The sequence below is a fragment of the Varanus komodoensis genome, unplaced genomic scaffold (assembly GCF_004798865.1).
Source record: "Varanus komodoensis strain SLA01 unplaced genomic scaffold, ASM479886v1 scaffold11, whole genome shotgun sequence".
NCBI lineage: Eukaryota > Metazoa > Chordata > Lepidosauria > Squamata > Varanidae > Varanus > Varanus komodoensis.
In genome coordinates, this window is record NW_025335317.1 from 11,614,458 (window position 1) to 11,633,372 (window position 18,915).

Here is an 18,915-nt window from a genome sequence, read left to right on the forward strand (position 1 = left end):
CTGTATGAAAAACACTTTAAAATCAGTCCAAATTCTGAAACAGACTTCTGACGAGTTAGCAGAGCATATGGAGTGGTTTTGAGAAACATACGATGCGTTTCTCCCATGCCAGCTCTGAAGCAATTAGGTTTTACAACGCTGAGCATGAGAGAGACTGAAGAAAATGCATGTTCAGCCATGAAACATTGTGACAACCATTCCAAATCTTGGACCCTGAAGACACCTTAGACTGCAACACCCAGAATCCCCTGGCCAGCATGAGTTGGTCAGGGGTGGCTGGAGCTGAAGTCCAACATGTCTGGAAGACACGAGGTTATTATTATTATTATTAGGTTGGGGAAGGATGCTTCAGGACTACAAATTTAAAAAAACACAGACTAGACCAGAGGTTTTCACTCCTATGCTCTGAGGTTCTCAGTCCAAAAGTCCGTAGCAAATGGTTGCACCCACTCACTGCACCTCATTCCACATCCACTGTGCTCAGTACATGAAAAAACAGTACTTGATATGAGGCTCCAGCAGTACTAGATGTTCCATCTCAAGCTTTTGTCCTTGTAGCACAAACCAGAACACATTGCAAGATTCCACTTTATAAGGTTGCATGCTAGTGTATTTCCTCGTTCATTGCTCTGGCAATTGTTTTTATTGTTTATATTGCAAACTGTCACGTAAAGCTTTCAGTTGGAACCATGGAAAATAAAGGACATGCCCATATGCAACTGTTTATCTTCCTGACAGTTGGAGCACTGTAACAATGGAGCCAGTGACCGAGGGAGGTCATGGGCCCTCCCACACTGGAGGCATCCAAGCAGCGGTTGGACAGCCTCCTGTCAGGGATGCTTTAACCTGGAGTCCTGCATTGAGCAAGAAGTTGAATCTGATTTATTTGTTTATTTCTTAAAAGCTTTTTTTTTTTCTGGACCATCCCTTACTGAAGTCTTGGGGCAGTTAACAGTAAGACAAAAAATAAAATAAAGCACAGCATCCTAATAAATTTCTGACAATAAAACGCATATTAAAATAAGAGTCAAACTTTAAAATATTAGGCAACTAAAAAGGTTTTAGCCTGGCGCCGAAAAGAATGAAGTGGCGGCACCAGGCGAATTTCTCTGGGATGGCCTCATAAGCCCCTTCCAACTTTGCTGTTCTAGGATTCCATGTCCCCCAAACTCTCACTGAGTTTCCAGCTGTGAAAAAAGGACATCGGAACATCTTCTCATTCAGAAACTGAACCCAGTACAGAGTTGGTAGATCACTGATACATCATAGCACCAAACACGTGAGAGTCATAAAATGAGACCAATCCTTTATAGTCAGTTTTACTGAGAAAGCAGATTTTGGTGGCACTCATTAGGAAGAAATGATGGATTGGATCATGACCTGACAATTCAATCCAAGGAATGTGTATTCATAAGTTTGTTCCACTGTGTGCTCAGAGCTGCAGCCTAAGGTGGTCTAGAACTTAACCTCTATGTTTCAGCATATGGGGTTTTTTAATGGTCACTTCCAGGAAAAGCGCCATTATTTTCCAAATATTTATGTGCCTCTTCATTTATTTATCTTCTTCCTTTTGAAAGTTCAAGTTACCTGGCTGATAAATGTAAGACATCTTCTGTGTGAGGAAATTCCCCTTTGCACCAATTAGAAAACACTTCTCTTCTCACCCTTTCAAGGCTGGCTGAGTGTGTGTTTGTGGACAGCACTTCTAGCACTTCCAAGACGTGCACCAAGACATGCGCATTTTGTAGGAGGGTCCACCTGCATGAGGTGGACACTGAAGATGAATTGCATACATTGTCACACTGTACATGGGGTGGCCAGAGGGACTATTTCGAAATGTAAAATTCAGCTAAGAGCAAGCAGGCATGTATTGAAAGCTAAGATACTCTGCACAAATCAAATCCACTGAAATTAATGATGATTAGCCTGGAATCTACGTACTGGCGATCTCACAATTCCCAGGATTCTGCCCCCCGGTTCTATTGATGGCTGCTGATGACAGTAGCAAGCCAAACCCAAGCAAGGCAAGAGGCTGCTTGTCCCTGCTATACACATTCGTGTTGGTAAAGATGCATAAGGTGGGACCATCAGTCGTGAGAGGTCAGCAAGCCCGTGGTCCAGGCACTGACACGTGCACACTGGGGGAGTGTGCGTGGCACACTAAGTCACAGGTTGGTAGTTCACCTACGAATCCAACCAGCTGTCGTGAGCAGGCGTTCCCTGCCCAGAAAGACAGGCTCTCCAGCACTTCTTGTAAGCATCTTTATTCCTCACAGAAGTCTCTAGGCATACGCAAAGTAAGAAGCTGGACCCTCTCTGCCCCCCTTTACCCAAGGCTTTGCTTACGAACCCTTGGGGTCTGTTTCAAGAAGGAGGGGCACTGTGGAACCGGGCGCACCCGCGTTCTGCACTCTGAGCCCCCAGTTGGGCCGGCCTGCGGCTGTGATGCCAGGCCCTTGGCTGTCTCCTCAGGGGGCTGGCGCTCTCCATCCGAGAGACTACCCAGTCCCGAATCTCCTCCCTCTTGATGTATATGCCCGTCTTTTCCTTCATTTCCACAGGTGCGGAGACTTGGCCTCATGGGTGTCCTTGAGCGACTTTCTTCCAGAGCAGGCTCAGACTGGTCCGCAGGTGCAGGCCTGTCCGTTGCAACAATTCTGCTATCAGAGTTTGGAGTTCTCAGCCTCTTCTGGCTCAGCCAACTCCCCAGCATCCTCAGACCCCGAGCTTCCAGTCCCACCAAAACAGCCTGCTTCTCCTGAGCATGCTACATCAGCGACTGGGCAACCTGTGGCTTTCCATAGCTGCTTCCCCCTCAGTCCCCCCCCCCAGCTCCCAGTATCCCTCCCAGATAACACTGCAAGATAACTCCCCGTTTCTGCAATCTCTGCATAAGCACCCGCTTTGCGATGGGTCCACTAAGGTTGCCCACCTACTAGGAGAATCTCCCCCTGCCTCTCTCCACCCACCCATCCCACATGCACGACTGGCAGATGGAATCTCCCTTCTGAGCCCTTGTGAATGGAGCACCACGCTGGCAAACACCTTGCTTTTGTGGGAGCAGGACTCCTGCACAAGTGCACGAGAGCGTGATACAACCTGCCGGGTTTTTAATGGACCAGTATCTGTCTGTTGCCCACCCTCCCCGCCAACATCCGTATCAAGTTCATGCTCTGTTTCGGTGCTGGCCTCACCAGGGAACATCCGCTAGCAATCACATCCACCCAGAAGCTCTTCCTGTAGCTGGTTTGGCTCCCTACCCACCCTTTGCACTCGTAATCACCCACTATGGGCTGTTCGATCAGGCAAAAGGGTCACTGTTACTCAGTTTGCCTGACACCCGTACTCATTTTCAGCACCGGTACACACCAAACAAACAAAGGTTTTGAGAAAACAAGCCAGCTAGTCCTGTCCTTGGGCACGGACACACAACCGAACTGATGTGCAGCCTGAACAGGGTTCTTTGTGCCAACAGGCAGAGGTGCCAGAGCTCCCTTCACTGGGACAAGAGCCCCGAGGGAAAGCCAAGTGCTTGCCCCGTGGGGAGAGCCACAGGTTCGTGGCAAGTTTGTGGCATTCAGACCAATGCCAGCTTTACTAACAGCACAGCACTTTGGTAAAACGGTGTCTTTGCTAAGTGGGGTTTTAAAAAATAGTGAATGCAGAACACCTTTGGAGACAGTCAGCAATGTACCTGAGGACAAATTAGGTACTGCCCACCAATCTGAGATCCTCAGCAGTGTGAACCTTCAAGTGCTGGTTGACTGAGAGATTGTCAGAGCCCAAATATTGGTTGCCCGCATTTCTACATATATTTCCTTCCCATAAGACAACAGTGATACAATAGTAACTCTGCCATATCCAGCTCTGCTTGCGGCACTCACGCGAGAGTCCTTCAACACTGGCATTAGTCCAATCCATCAGGTGCTGCACCCTTGCTACTTAGCATGAGCACAGGTTCGGGTTGATTTGAATCCTATCTTGAATAGACCCAGTGAAATAAATGAGACTTAACATTGGATAAAAGCTCATTAGAAACTGCCTTTACCAAGCAAGTAAAACTACTTTTTCATCTAACACATGATTGCTTACATCATCTGGCCCTCAAAACGTGCTCAACCACAATTCCCAGCATGGCAGGCTGAAGCATGCTGAAAGTTGTAGTCCAAAACTTCCAGAGGACACTAACTTGGGAAAGGTGGGCCTGATCGAGTTACCAGCAGCTCTGCAGGGTTCCTGACAGGAAGCCTTCCCAGCCCTACCTGGAGATGAAGGTAATCAGACCTGGAATGTCATACATAAAAAATGCAAGGGCAAAATCATACAGTTAGTTGGCACACACACACCCATTCCCTGCACAACAGGAGCTGGAGCGGTTGATATTATTCATTTATCACATAAGTAGGAAGCATTTCACCCTCCAGATGTTGTTAGACTATAACAACAAGCATCTCCGGCCAGTGGCTATCCTGAGAACCACATCTGTAAGACCACAGGTATCCTACTCTTGCTGGTGTGGAACACGGGAGAAGACTGTAAATGCATCTGCCATTATGCTAACATTTGCCATCAGAGAAAGGAAACACACATCTCAGAGGCTAATTACAGGAGCTGAAAGTCTGTCCTCTGTGAACAGGTCAGTAGATCTATTGCTCCTTCTCGTCTTTTTTGACAGCTCCTCGCAAACTCGTATTGAAGACAGCAGACAATCTTGGGATGGAAGGAGGAAACCAACACTAAGATAACGCATGGCACAAAGGACAAGGCAGAACATTGTCCAAATAAATACGATTTTCTGGCACAAGTGTGGATCATTCTGTCAACAGCCCGGGTAGCAGAAAGAAAATAAAGGACAATTAAAACCAGGCTGAGGAAGGGTTGGCAGAAAGAAGACATCTATTTGGCACTGAGAAGATAGGAAAATCAAGATAAAGATAGCACACTCTTTTACCCATTGTGTCAAAGCTTTGAACCAACCAACCACCACCACTGCTCCAGTGAACAGCTGATCATTTTATTTGCTCCCCTTCAGAAGGGAGAAAGAGGCCAACTACATAAAAACAGCTTATCCAGAAGAGGTAGATATTTAGTGAAACGACTGCAACATTTATCCAACATCCCATCTGCCCTCTGGATTATAAGCTTCTGCTCACAGAGAGAATCTAATTTTAGAACCCCTACTGCCCATGAGTAGACACTTTAAACCAACACTTATTCAGGCCTAGCAGGAAAATGTTGCAATGCCTAATGAGCTGCATGAAAACAGACTGGAGGAGGGCTTGACTCTTTTCCTGGGCTCGGCTGAGCATGTCTGCCGCATTAGCCCCGCTAGCTCCATCCTCAGGACACACAGCTAACCCACCCTAATTAAAATGGCACTGTACTGAGGTCCTGTCGATTTTTTTAATCAATGGAGAAAGGAAATGCAAGCATCTGTGCTCCTACACCTGCGTGTTTTATTTTAAATCCCGACAAGAGCAAAATTGAGGAAGAGCTACAGCAAGGTTGTAAAGGGACATGCTGTTCAAAATGGCTATTTCAGCCAGCCAACTACCATTTGCCGGATGAATACGGCCACAGGATTCACTTTAGCTGTACGAAGGTGAGATTGCATGCCAAAACATTGCCAGTAACCAACCCTGCCACTGAGTGAGCTTCCTCAAAGGCAAGATAGTGAAAAGGATGCAAAACACACACAACCTTAAGCTCCAAAAAAGCCCCATTTGCCACCATCACATTCCTATACCAACAGAGCAGTTCTGTGCATGCCTCCGCGGATGTAAGCTCCACTGAGTTTTCCAAACATTTATAACTTTTGGTTGATTTTATTTTGATTTTTCAACAAAACCGAACATGAGCACAAAAAAAAAAAAAAAAACCCTCTGCTGAATAGAAAAGAGTAGACAAGACAAAATGAGTAGAATCACCGACACATATAGAAACAGAGTGAGTCAGAAGGGGTCTCCCAGGCCATCTAGTCTGACCCCCAGCTCTAGCCAGCTCCGCTCACAACATGCCCACCATGTGCACATCCAACCTATCCTTGAACACCCTCACCTCAACCACCTCCCGTGGAAGCCCATTCCACACCCTCAGGGTCCTAACTGACAGGAAGTGCTTCCCGGCATCTAAATGGAGCCTTGGCTCCCTGAGCTTTGCTCCATTGGAGCGCGTCCTGCCTTTCTCTGCAGGGGAGAACAGGTCTCTACCCACCTCCGTGTGACACCCCCTCACATACCTGTATGTCGCCAACAGATCCCCTCGGACTCTCAGTGTGGAACGTAATTCCAGGCAAACATGTATAACAAGGTGAGCAACTTGTCATTCAAATACTCTGGCCTACAAGTCTCACCATGGCAATTGGGATCATGGGAGTTGGAGGTCAAAACATCTGGAACGCCTCACTTTTTCCAACTTTAGTGTATAAGATCACCTAAAACTGGGCCTCTAAGCACCTTTACCTAGTGAGTAAGCACCAGTGAAGGACTCCCTATTGAAAAAGTGTGCACAGAACAGAGTGGCAGAAGTTTTAGCTTGCAGCTGGGGATGTCTCGATGTCTCCACTGCTGAGAGCAGACACAACCATGAAACAAAATTAGGCTTTCTGAGATCCTGGCATTGCATGGAAAAGGAAACCCACTTCTAGTAAAACCACCTCTGGAATACCAAAGTGCATAAACATGTGTTGAACTAAGAGATTTAAATCCAAGAGGTTCTAATCAACACAGCTTTAACATAGATGTGTGGTACAGACAATCCAGAAACACTTCATTTTCCTCCAATGGAACCTTTTCTACAATTATGCTGAACTAGCAAGAATTCTTTTCAATGCTTAAGTTGTTTTGACACAGAAAATCTCTCTTGCCAACGTACAGTATGAAATAGGCTGGTTATTCCTTCTTCGGATGATGATGATGAAACAACAACACCATATAAATTATTTTTTTTAATAATTGTTAGAGATTACTACTGAAATAATGCATGCAATAATCAATCTTTACTTCTTCATTAAGTTCCCCCAAAAGCATCTTTAAGAAGTCTTCTCTTTGTAAAAGCAAACCAATTAATTTGGATAGTTTTCTGTGGCAAAAACATCTAATTTGAAATAATTTATCTAAGCAGCTACTTGTCCAATCCTGTTATTTTGAGACAGTGCATTGCCCGTCATTAATCTAGCCTATTTAATCCATCTTTAAGCCTGAATGGAATTATGAACTGCATTTCAATAAATAATAAAACGTGTGTTGTCAACAACTTCCTTCTTCTATTAGCTAACCAGAGTCTAGTGCCTTGCTTGCATACAGAACTTTAACAACAGCCAGATCTGCAGGAATTTGCTGGTGACACCTTTCATTTCATGGCAGCAAATGCCTCTCTCTCCATATATCTGTGGATCATGCTGCTGTTAAAGGAAGAGGAACTGGCACAAGAGTTGACAAGCCAACCGTGATCATTTAAACTTGCTTTCTTCTCTTTTCAGCCACACCGTGGAGAGATTCAGGTCACTGTGCATTTCTCACCAGGCTTCCTTGGAGTTTGACAAACAGATGCCTTCCTTGGCTATATGCTGCAAGCTGCCAACCCTACGATCGCATGAGCCAGACTCAAAATTATCTACATTGCAAGAATCTATTGCATGATGTGTGAGATAAATATCACTCACACATGCACGTACCTCTTCAAAATCGGCCCCTTCCACATTGCCCTTGCTCAGCCATCTCCAATGCAGTGCCTCCAGATATGCTGGAATACAACTCCCATCAGCCCCAGCCAGCATGACAAGTGACTGTGCTTGGGGGAAATTGAAGTGCAACACAACTGGAGGGTTGCAGTAGGTGTTGGTGCAACTCCAGGTCATGTACAATGCGCCCTGTTGGTTTCAGTAGCCATAAAAACCACATTCAAAATAGTCAAAACACAGACTCGGGTCTGAAAGGGCCCTTCCTTGGCTGCATCCCGTCCACATTTCCCTGGGGGTCTCCTTTCCCTTTGCCAACACGAAAACAGAGCTAGAAGGATGCTACAAAACAAGATGAGGAGCAGGGGAAATTGTCAGATTAGGAAGCTCCATTTGGCAGCTTCCAAACACAAATCCCACGTTCTCACTCAAGGCAATCTATCTGATCAACAGGGCTGGCTCCCCACGCATTCAGGCCAATTCTCCTTTTCCTCAAGCAAGGATTGACTCTCCATAGGCCAAACAGGGAAGAAATTGTAGGGGAAAACGATGCAAAAGAGTAACCAAGACAGGATGAAAAGCAGCCTAAACTTAAGCTACTTCACTCACAAACAAATCCCAGTGAGAGGCACTGGCATGCGTGGGAATGCAGCCTTAAAGGCAGCCACGCAGTTTTGAATGCCCGGGTAAGTCTCCTGGGCTCTTTGCAGAAATAATCCACCTGTTGCTGCGCTAAGGAATTGTCACCCTGAGACTCCCTAATCCAAAAGGGCAGGGCCAGGTCCCACAGGTGGAGCTCTTCTCCAATTTAGGGCTCCACCTCGCATCTTCACTCATCCCCCTTTGCCTTTTAGGCTGCAAACCTTTGCATATTTGGAACTGACAGGGACGTGGGATTCAGAGCAGTCAGCAAGGGTCAGGTCGGGGGCTCCGCAACGTGTATACACACCCAGCCCCAAAACACAACACCATCCTGTGCATCTTTCGGCACAGCCCTATGCATGTTTAGACCCCACGCAGCTGGGAGTGGCGGGGCTTGTTTCTCAGCCTGAGCATGCATCGGATTGCGCTCTAGCACGCCTGTCCTCCAAGTTCAGGGCGACCCGATGCATAACCGAACGCAAGCTCGTCGAGGTGCCAAACGCAGCGAAGTCGCCACGCTCGGCTCCGCAAGTGAGTACTTAAAAGGAAGGCGGGAGGGAGGGAGACTCCTCATCTCTGGAGCACCCAGACCTCTGCTCTTACAGCTTTAATGCGATCGTCGGTTTTTGCTCTCTCCTGTTCCCCCCCCCCCCCCGCCCCCCTCCCCTCCTGCTTTCCTTGGGAAACAGCGCCAACCTTTGGCCGAAAGGCACGTTTTCAGCTAACCCAAGCGGCGAGCAAGATGCGGAAAGCGCGGCCGACCACAATGCCTGCTTTGTCAGCCCCTGCCCGGGCAGCTGCCTTGCTTCGCCTCCCCTGCCGCGCAAAGGCCCTTCGGGGGAGAGATGGGCGTTGGGGCAGGAGATCTCGGGGATCGCCCGTGCAGAAGACCACCACGACCCCGTCTCAGTCGCCGGGCTGCCAAGCGCCAAGCGGCCCAGCCGGGCGCGTCGCCCACCCGCGCTCTGCTTCCAGGGCCGCGAGGGCGAGACGAGCCCTTCCTCTCTGTGCCCCCAGCCCAAGGCGACCGGGGCGGGCTGACGGAGCGGGGAGGCAGGCAAGCCCGGCTGACCGGCTTCCAATCCTCGGCGGGCGCAGGGCTCGGTCGCGTCCCACCGCGGCTCAGCCGGCCTTCGCGCTCGCTCTTACCTTCCTGGACCGCGTGGAAGGGGTTGTTGGCTTCTATGAGCTTGACGGTGTAGGTGATCTTCTCGCTCTGCAAGATGTCATCGTTGAGGCTCAGATCTGCCACCGCCTGCTTGAAGATCTCGTCGTCCTTGGCCGCGTTGCCTTCGAATATGGCACCTGTTGGAGGAACGGGCAGTGGGGAGAGAGCAGAAGAACGAGCAGTCCATCACCCCCGAAACTTCGCCAAGGGGCAGGGGCAGAAGGGGCAGCGAGGCTGAGACTGCCCCCCTCGCCCTTCGCCTATGCTGAACGAGGGGCGCTGCCCCACATGGTGGCGGCGTTTTTACAGTGCTGAACAGGGACGGAGAGGAGAACCTTTCTAGCCAGGCTTACAGGCACGGACTCTTAGTCGTCAGCCTTGGTTCCTTGGGACGCAGCCCGGGCATTCGCCCTGCATTCCCAGAACTGCAGGCAGGTGGAAAGGCCGTCAGCTTGTCCGACAGAAGCTGCCTTCCAGTCAGACCATGGGCTGAACTTGCACCTTTGTGTGCGTAACTTACGTGCCCTCCTGCTGGGCAATGGCCCAAAGTTAGGGAGCGCCCCCGCATAATGGATGCACTTTAAGTGCCCCTGAATATGACGGAGCAAAGGGCACAGACTAGGCCTCCAGGAGCGTGCAAGCGATCCCCAAGCAAATAAGCCGCGCAAAATCCCGGCTGCGCAGGAGAACAGCCTCTTCGCTAGTTTGCTCAGGCCCCAGATGGACCAATGGCGAGTCCTCCGTAACGCAAAAGGGGGGGGGGTACACCTCGGAGGTGCCGACTGTAACTCCCAGAAGTCATAACCAGCAGGGCTAACGCTCAGCTTTGGTGGGAGTCATAGTTCAAAGCATCTGGCGGGCGCCAGGTGACCTACCGCTGAGCGGACTGGCTTCCCTCCCGATTCTGGGCACCTTGGCCCGAAAGCACGCCACTGAACACAAAGGCATGCGGGTTGGCAGCCCCTTGGGCCTAGCATCTGGGAGGCACTCGGCCATGGGTGCGGATGATCAGGCAGAATACGGAACACCGGTTAACCACCTGGGCGGCAGCGTATTGCGGGGTATAAACTTTAGGGTTCTGCTAGCAGGTTGGGATCTTAACCTTGGCTGGTTTGGCAACACAAAAACAAGGGGCTTCTTCTAGGAAACGGAGAAGAGGATTGTTTTCAAAGTTCCCTTGGCATGAAAAGGAAGGCGCGCACACACATCAAACTTCCGAGTGGGTGCCCCCCCCTCTTTTTCAGCTCTCTTCCTAGCTCGCTCCTGCTTCCTCCCTGCACACCAACACAAATTCGCGGCGAGCCGAGCTTTGAGCTCTGCGTTCACTAACCTGAAAGCTTCTAATTTCAGAGCCCTGTTTATGCAGCTAGCATGAAAACATCTGGCGACAAGCCTTATATAAGATACTCCTGTTCTGTGCTGAGCATCGCGTGGGATGAGATGGGGGAGCGGGCAGTAATACGTGTGCGTGAAGGGGGATTTCTCCCGTTCTTCAACGATAAGCTTTTTAGATTAAACGCACCCATCTCACCCCACCCACCGCTTCCCAGTGCCCTTCCTCTGCCTTTGTATGCCATCCAAATGCCGGGATCGGGTGCAACATTCCAACTTGTCTCCCCCCCAGTCTGGGAAGCCATGCTTTCTGAAGGCATTCCTGAGCGTGGGGTGTCGAGACAGGTGTGGCAGGTGAGCGCCGTCTAGAACAAGAGTCTTCCTCGGCTTGGCGAAAGCAGAGCTACCTGCTGGGGGAAGGGGAGAAGGGAGAGGACCACTTGACGGTGCACGGCCAGCACGCCCTCCGCCTTGCAGGCTCGCTGCATCTCGAGTCCAAAATCGAGAGCTTCCACTCTTCGGCTAGGGCAGCTGGCGAAGTTAAGCCACCACTCACGCTTCCCCTTCGGGATGATCGAGGTGGGTGGCAGGATCCCTCCTCCCCCAGATTTCCCTTTCGAAGGGATCCGCAATGCTGTTTGGCCTGCTCTCCCTTAAGATGCTGCTTAAGGCGTCAAGGGAGGCTTGCCTGGCCATTCCGGAGGAGGAGAAGGGGACTGGTTTGCCATGAGAGCATCCTCTCCGCTGCACAGACGCGTCTAGTCACCCAGATGCGTTCCCCCCTCCCCCTCTCCCGAGACGGTCCTCGCAGCTCTCCCCTCGCTGCACCTGGGCGGGGAGAAAGGAGGACGAGCCGCCTCTCCTGTCTGATTGAACTTGGTAGAGTTTGCTTGCTTGCTTGCTTTAGATATCATCGACACTGAACTGAACTGAACTGAAGACATTTGCCTTGATTTCTCCGCAGCTTTTTTCAACCCCACTTCGGTCACTCGGCCTCCTCTAACCCCCCGCCCCGTTTCCTCTGCTTAGGGAGCATCCTCAATCCCGCAGAACCCGCTGGGGACTAAAGAACCTCACTTGCCTGGCACTTTCCTGGTGTTCCCCTGAAGTATTTTTTACACGTACACTCACCTACCCCCAACAAGCACAAACCCACATGGATCAGAATTAGAATAATTTTCCTGTTGCTCCCTTTTTGACGTTGTCAGAAAACCTGACTGCAGAATCTGCTTCTTTTTTTCCTATTTGCAAAGAAGTTTGGACACCCCACCACTTGTGCTCTCAAGAAGTTTTTTTTGGAAAGCCAGCGCGCTCCCTGGCCCTCCAAGGACTTCACTTTCCAGCTTCCCCTTCCGCCCCAGCCTGCTCCTACTCTGAGACCTTCCTCACTACCACCAAAAATTAGTGATGCTTCAGAATCCACCAACGCATCCGTATTCGCCCTAACTACAGACCAGAGCACCCACACCTCGTCCCTCCATTCTCGCAAGGCACAGCGGCTAACTTGGAAGCGTCGCGTTCTTGCTCTGCTTTGAGAGCCACACCTGCCCGAGAAGAAGGAGGTTCTTCTCTAAACTTTCCCCTGTGGGGAGGTGAGGGTTTATTTCGTTTTTAAGTTGGGGTTTGTCGGGGCTTTCTCGTTTTTGTTTTCCCTTTCCCCATGCACGTTTGGAAAAGAAGCCCGGCGCCTGGAGCGCGCAAACAGGTCTGAAGCACGGAGGGAATTCGCTCGGCGAGCAACTGTAATCGCAGATCTTTCGTGCCACCGAGTGAGAAGCGGGAGCGGGCGGAGGGAAAAAGCATCTCTCCACAATCCAGCTTGCACGGTGCACAGCCTTATTTTTCCCCTAACTTTGCGGTAAGGGGCATTCAGACGGGCTTTATTTGCGCAGGGGGTGGGCAGCGAGCCGGGAAGGAGAGTGGGGTCCCTTCACCCTGCCTGGGTTTCTCGTCGGAGTTCCATTTTCTCCCCTGGATCTGAAGGAGAGTTACTGCGGCTTAATAAAGCACGATCCCCGCACACTCTTTTATTAATGGAGTATTTGCGATTCCTACCCTCCAGCCCCGCCGCGCGCACAAACATGAGCACGCGCTCACAAACACGAGCGCGCGCACACGCGCGCGCACACACACACATACACACACACACACCAGCTTCCTCCTCTTACCAATGTGGATGATGGAGTCCGCTCGCACCGAAACGCACTGAAATATCCAAGGAAAAAACCAAAGCATCAATACTTCCATGTCCACCCTCTCGCGCAGCACATCGGCCTGGATTTTGACGGGAGAAAGCCACAGAAATGGAAGCGGGCAGAGGTGAAAGGGGGAGAAAGAGAGACAGAGGGAGGGAGGGAGAGGAGAGGGGAAGAGAGCCAGATTCTTGAAAAAATAAAATCAAAATAAATTCCAAGCTCTTCAAAGCCCCAGTAATTTCCAAGCTCGGGATGCGAGGAGAGAGTCGAGAAGGCGAAGGCGAAAAACAAGCCAGAAACACCACCAACACCACCTCCGCCACCAGCAACCACCACCAAAAAGAAAAAGAAAAAACCAACCCGCGAAGGGGCTCTTGCGCCCCCCCACGCACAAAAAGCCACACCAGGCTGAGGTTCGGAAAGGTTATGTCGAGCACTGGTAGATCCCGGCTTGGAAGGACGCGGCGGCGGCAGCCAAACGCCAGCCCCAGACCCTGGACTTCCGCGGAAGCACTCGGAGCACTCCGTGTGTGTGTGCGCGTGTGTGCGCGCGTGTGTGTGTGCGCGCGCGCGTCTCTGGGCCCCGGCAAACTGCGGAGGCCCCCCCACTCGATCCTCCTCCCCCCCCCCGCCACCGCGGACCACGTGATTGCAGAGCCTCACTACTCAATATAGTCTGGGCGAAAAGGCAACAGAGAGGAGATGGAAAAGCAGCTCCTATAGAGATTGGGGGGGGGGGAGTGTAAGCAGCCGCCGCCGCCACACGGTGGAGGAGGAGGAGGAGGACGCAGCCGCCGCCGGGAAAGCAGAGTTGGCTGGGGGTTTGGATCGAGAATTTGGAAAAGGTGGGTGGGAGGTTGGGTGTGCGGGAGGGGACCTGCTTTCTCAGCCTGGCGGGGGTGGAGGGAAATAGAGCAGCCTGAAGGCACGTTTCATTCGGAAGGGTTGCATTTCCAATGTGGCGGTGTATGTGTGTGTGTGTGGGGGGGGATTGATGCCCGATGAGGCAGGAGGTACTTCACAAGAAAATAAGGTGGAGGCTTTCGATGCAACTCTGCCGAAGCTGCAGGAAGCGGTCCAAGGCTCGCAGAAGGGGGCGGGCGGGAGGGGAGCCGGGCTGCCCAGCATGTGGAGCTGAACGGACAGCGACTCTCCGCTACGGAATGGCCCGCGCCCGTCAGTGCCCAGCCGAGCCCCGGGCGGATCTGAACCCCGAGCAGCAGAAGCGAGCTGCCTCCGGGGCTCCCCTCTCCCGCTGAACTGAGCCAGAGCCCTGGATCCGAGACAGGCTCCAAGCACGGGGCTTCTTCCTCTCTGCACCCTAACCTCTTGGCTTGGAGAAGGGAAGGGGTGCAAACGCAAGCTGGGACCCCTCCTACCAAGGATCATGGAACCCAGCTACCCTCCGAGAAGAGGATGGCTTGGAGATGGACAGACCCCTTCTCAGCCCTGAGCTGCCTTCGGTCCATCCCCTTCCTTCCAACCCTTCCCATTGCACAAGGTGGAAAGTGTTGTTTGGAAAGTGAAAAGTTGAAGGAATTACTTGCATTAAAAGCAATGCAGTCTGTTGCCAAAGTTCTCCAGCCAGCCAGCCTTCCTGTCTTAACAGCAGGTTCAGATTTTTCTCACCATTCGTTGCATGATGATTATTTCAGAATAATCCTATCTTTATTTATTCCTTTAATTTTGTTCCAAGCTGGGAAGCCGCAGTTCCTAATAGGCTTTCCATCTTTCCACTTTCAGGCCAATACTTGGAGCAAGTATTGCGAGATGGAAGATGAAACCACTTTTGTTAAAGTCATCCCCACCCAGGTTCCACCTTCCAGCATTAGATCCCAGATGCATTTGTTCTTTAATGTAAAATAAAAAATGTAACATTTCACTCCTCTGCCGTGGAAAGCAGTGCGTGAGAGGTTGCCTGTGTCATCTCTAAAATGAAAGCCTTCAATGAAATCTCATGCCTAAATTGGACATGCACAGGCTCAGAAGACCAATTCATCCCCTTAAAAACAAACACATCAGTGATTGCAGGCACCCAAACGTGAGAAGCCTTTAAATACGCCACAAGGATCTAGAGAAAACAAATTCATTCAGGAGCAGGAGAGACGTAATAGAAGCCACTGCCAGGAAAAATGAGTGGAGAAGCAGGATGTTAACCACATTATTAAGTGGCTTGAGGCTGAAGCCCAGGGTTGGCTTTAGCGAGAGGGAGCTGCAATGTCAAATTTGGGTAGCAGGAGGCAAGGCTGGCAGGCGATTTTGGAAGTATAAAGACTAGCAATGAAGCTTCTCGCTTGCCTGTGTTGAAAACAGTTGCACTTGCGCCCCTGATCCAAATGATTGTGCAGAGGCATTGTGAAGTTGGTGGAAAATGATGCATCCCTAAATAGAAGCCATTCAATATGTTTGGGGCTATCTCCTTCAAGAACCTATTCTTTTCCTTCTTTTTAATATGAAATATATATTTTTTTAAAAAATTCCAAACTCTGTGTCAAGTTCCCTCCCAGAGACTTTGCATCCATTGGCCCAATCGGTGGAAGCTGAGAGGCACACTGCACGCCAGACGGAGGGCCAAGTTAGTTGGCCGCAGCGAACCCAGCAAAGATTCTTGCAGCACCTTAAAAATGAGGCCTTCTAGTTTGACATTGGCTTTTGCGACAACTGGCCCTTACGCCAGAATAAACTTGTTGGTCATTAAGGTGTCACAAAGCTCCTTGTGGTTTTCACACACAAGCCTTAGGTACACAGCAATCACACGGACGGCATCGGCTCCAGCTTTTCGAGGGTCCTTGGACAAGACAGCCTGAGTCTAGCATCTCACTGCCACTGCCCCAGCTCCTTGGAGTTTGCTTCTCCTCGCCATTGCTGGCACTTGCTTGTTCGACAGGCACAGAGCCAGCCAGCAAGTACAGCTCCTCTGGCTCAGCACCGCCATTGTCCAGGCCAGAGTGAACCAATGGCTTGCGGTGGAGGAGGAGCAAGTCGTCAGAACATAAGAGGAGGCCTGCTGGATCAGACCAGTGGTCCACCTAGCCCAGCATGTTGCTCACAGAGCGGGTTGCCAGCTGCCCACAGGATGGGTACAGAAGTTCCCAAGCTCCTCCACAATGGGTGTGTGCAGGCTAGTGGCCATGGATCTTCCACAAATTTGTCCAACCCCCTTTGAAAGCCATTCTAATTGGTGGCTGTCTTATAGCTGCGGATTCCATAGCATAACGATGCACAGAGTGAAGAAATAATTCCTTTTAGCCATCCAGAATCTCCCACCAATCAGTTTCATGCTAGAATACTAGACCTTGGGTCTAGTATTGAGAAATGGCGGGGTGGGGGGTCAGTGGGCCCCAGTTTTGATGTGAGCCCTCAGCAACTCCTTGACACTGGTTCTGCATACAGATACACACAGAGTCCGCTGCTCCAGGTCCTGGTCCATTGTACATCTCATGGTAAACCTGAGTTTGCCACCACGCAAGGCATGGAGTTATGCCTTTGGAGCATGCTTAGATCTTACTGAGCAATTGGGTAGAAAAAGCCCATGCATTTGCTCTTGCATCTGTGCAAGGAAAAGGGACGAGAAAGTTAGGCTACAATCCAGAAAAAGTTAATTGTTTTGAGGCCTACTGTGTTCAACAGGAGAAGGCAAATTTATGCTTCCTCTTTTCACCATTTGACATCAGTGGGAATTCAAGCCCCAGTGTCCACCTGTGGCCTAGATGAGCCAACACTACCTTTCTTTAAAAATTAAAGTGGAAACATCCACAACAGGTCTTTCCTCCCCGGTTACCTGCAGTTACCTGTTAAGGTGATTGCAGCCTGCTTATCTAAAGGTGCATTGGGTAGTGGTCCTTCTCTCATTGATCTTGCGGCAAGGTTCGGTTCTAGCATTTTGCTGCATAGATACCTTTTACACTCTCCTGATTTGGGGAACTAGAGACTTCAAGGAGAGGAACTGGGTGGCCTGTTTGCCACTGTCTCCATCATCTGCCATTCTGTGGGTGCTTCTTGTGGGGCACTCTGAGCTCTGAAGCCCTAGACAACGACACCCCTGGAACAAGGACAGGATGAGTCACAGGCCTGGGTTCTGTCTCACTGCTTGGATGTAGTCCTGCATGCCAACTGAATGGATGCATTTAATTGTGACTGACAAAAAGTCACCATGACAATGAAATATGCCTATAAAATAGGTGCGGATGCCAATCACACAAATCCTTTTGCCACTTTGCATTTTAAAGGGTGGCTGAATGGTTTTAATGAGGTATAAAAAGCCATCTCAACAAATAATATTAAAGCTAGTTTAAGAGCATTTCACCATTCAGTATTTGCTGGAATGATATTTCCAGCTTCATTGAGAAACGCACACCTGAAATAGCATCTCTGGTTTAATTTTTAATTAAAATGTTTGAAAACTTAAAAAGAAATTGGTTGAAACTTGTGGGTAAGGGTGGCTGGAGGTCCCCCAAAAGTACCTGTGACTGCAGTCACCTTGTCTGAGGGAATGGTTTGAGATGGGGCTAAGTTAGTTTATTTTTGTACTATCGTACTGTACCACCAAACAGCTGAACTTCACTCAAGTGACAGTGCTTCTCAGATGGTCCCCTTGCTCTCTCTGAATGGTGCCCCTGGATCACATGCCCTCTTTTACAGGACAACTCTGATCCTCCACACCAAGCGCCTTGTATGTCACCACTCAGCAACTGCCTTCTCTGCACACCTAGACTCCTGACAAGAAGCAGGATGGAAGAAATGGTTTCCTGTCCCTTCACAGCAAGGCTTTTGGGCCTAGCCAGCTCTCTGAAAGGTCACACCAATCACTTGATCTGGCTGACATGGCTCTACACTGTAGAGTCTACAGAAAGGCCACCTACCCACCCCTTAGCTGGCCTGGAGAGGCCTCTCAGCACATGCCCAGGTGTGGGTGACCACTCCGGAGAGCGCCACGGACAATTTCTCACCGTGGCAGCCACTACAGCAGATAAGCAGCTGGTGTAGGCTCTTCGGTGGACCCTTGGAGGAGGAGGCAGCTCCTCCTGGTAGGAGCAAAGGGAGAGCACAGTGCAACTGGCTATTCCTTCAGCTCCGCCACTTGAAGTGGAGCCTTCACCCTGCTTCATGAGTGCGCTGGCCCTGGGTCCAGCCAACTCAATGGGACTTATTTCCAGTCATCACACACAGAGCCCTGCAGGTGAAATTCTGCATGTCTTTATGTGGAGCAACACAGAGGCAAGAAATGTAGGGAGAGTTCGGTGGAACGAGATGTGGAAATTCTAAAATGCGTGTAACAGGTGGATCAAATTTGTCTCAACAGCTTTTACAACTACAGAGCATAAGTCTGTGAGTGAAGGCATGCAGTTTTAATAAATAGTGTATGTATATCGAGCATAAATCCCTTTCTAAGCACCCTCCCTTATATGATTTTGGTTTTATACATGGAATTTCCTATGAATCAATGCCAAGCTATTAAATAAATATCATCTTCAGTTTTAATGGGATAAAAACACTTAATCCAAGTAATTGGGCCCCAGGACAAGGATCAATTTAAAAAATCCTTATTTTGATGACTGGAACAATTAACAATTAATTCTAGTTTACATCTGCATCAAATCACTATGCCCTCACTGGTGGAAGTTGTAAAGGTGGACAAAGCACCAAACTATGCACAGAACTCAAGACCTGTGTTCATGATGGGTTAAAGTGCCACCAGTCTATACTCCACTCCACTTCCCCCTCTCAATTATGGTCCAGTCAATATTGGAAGTCAGTTGGTATGGACAAATAAGTATAATGGATCAACAGTTAAATGTACTGGGGATAACATGTACGATTTGGGAAAGGTACAGGAGTACCAGAATGCTTCTGCCTTCAAGGAGCCCTTCCCACCTTGAGTAGACTGCCAAGCAACCCCG

The 18,915-nt window shown here is 49.9% G+C and overlaps 1 protein-coding gene across 2 annotated transcripts in view; it reads right to left on the reverse strand.

The window, feature by feature from the left end:
* The window catches only part of GRID1 (glutamate ionotropic receptor delta type subunit 1), a 759,138-nt gene extending 746,071 nt beyond the window's left edge, over positions 1 to 13,067 (reverse strand). For both annotated transcript variants that reach the window (XM_044420361.1, XM_044420360.1), the window contains exons 1-2: positions 12,989 to 13,067; positions 9,470 to 9,625 (exon numbers count right to left, since the gene is read on the reverse strand). In XM_044420361.1, the coding sequence (XP_044276296.1) occupies positions 9,470 to 9,625; positions 12,989 to 13,067 (235 nt within the window). The remainder of the gene's footprint in view (positions 1 to 9,469; positions 9,626 to 12,988) is intronic.
* Between the last annotated feature and the right edge of the window lie 5,848 nt (positions 13,068 to 18,915).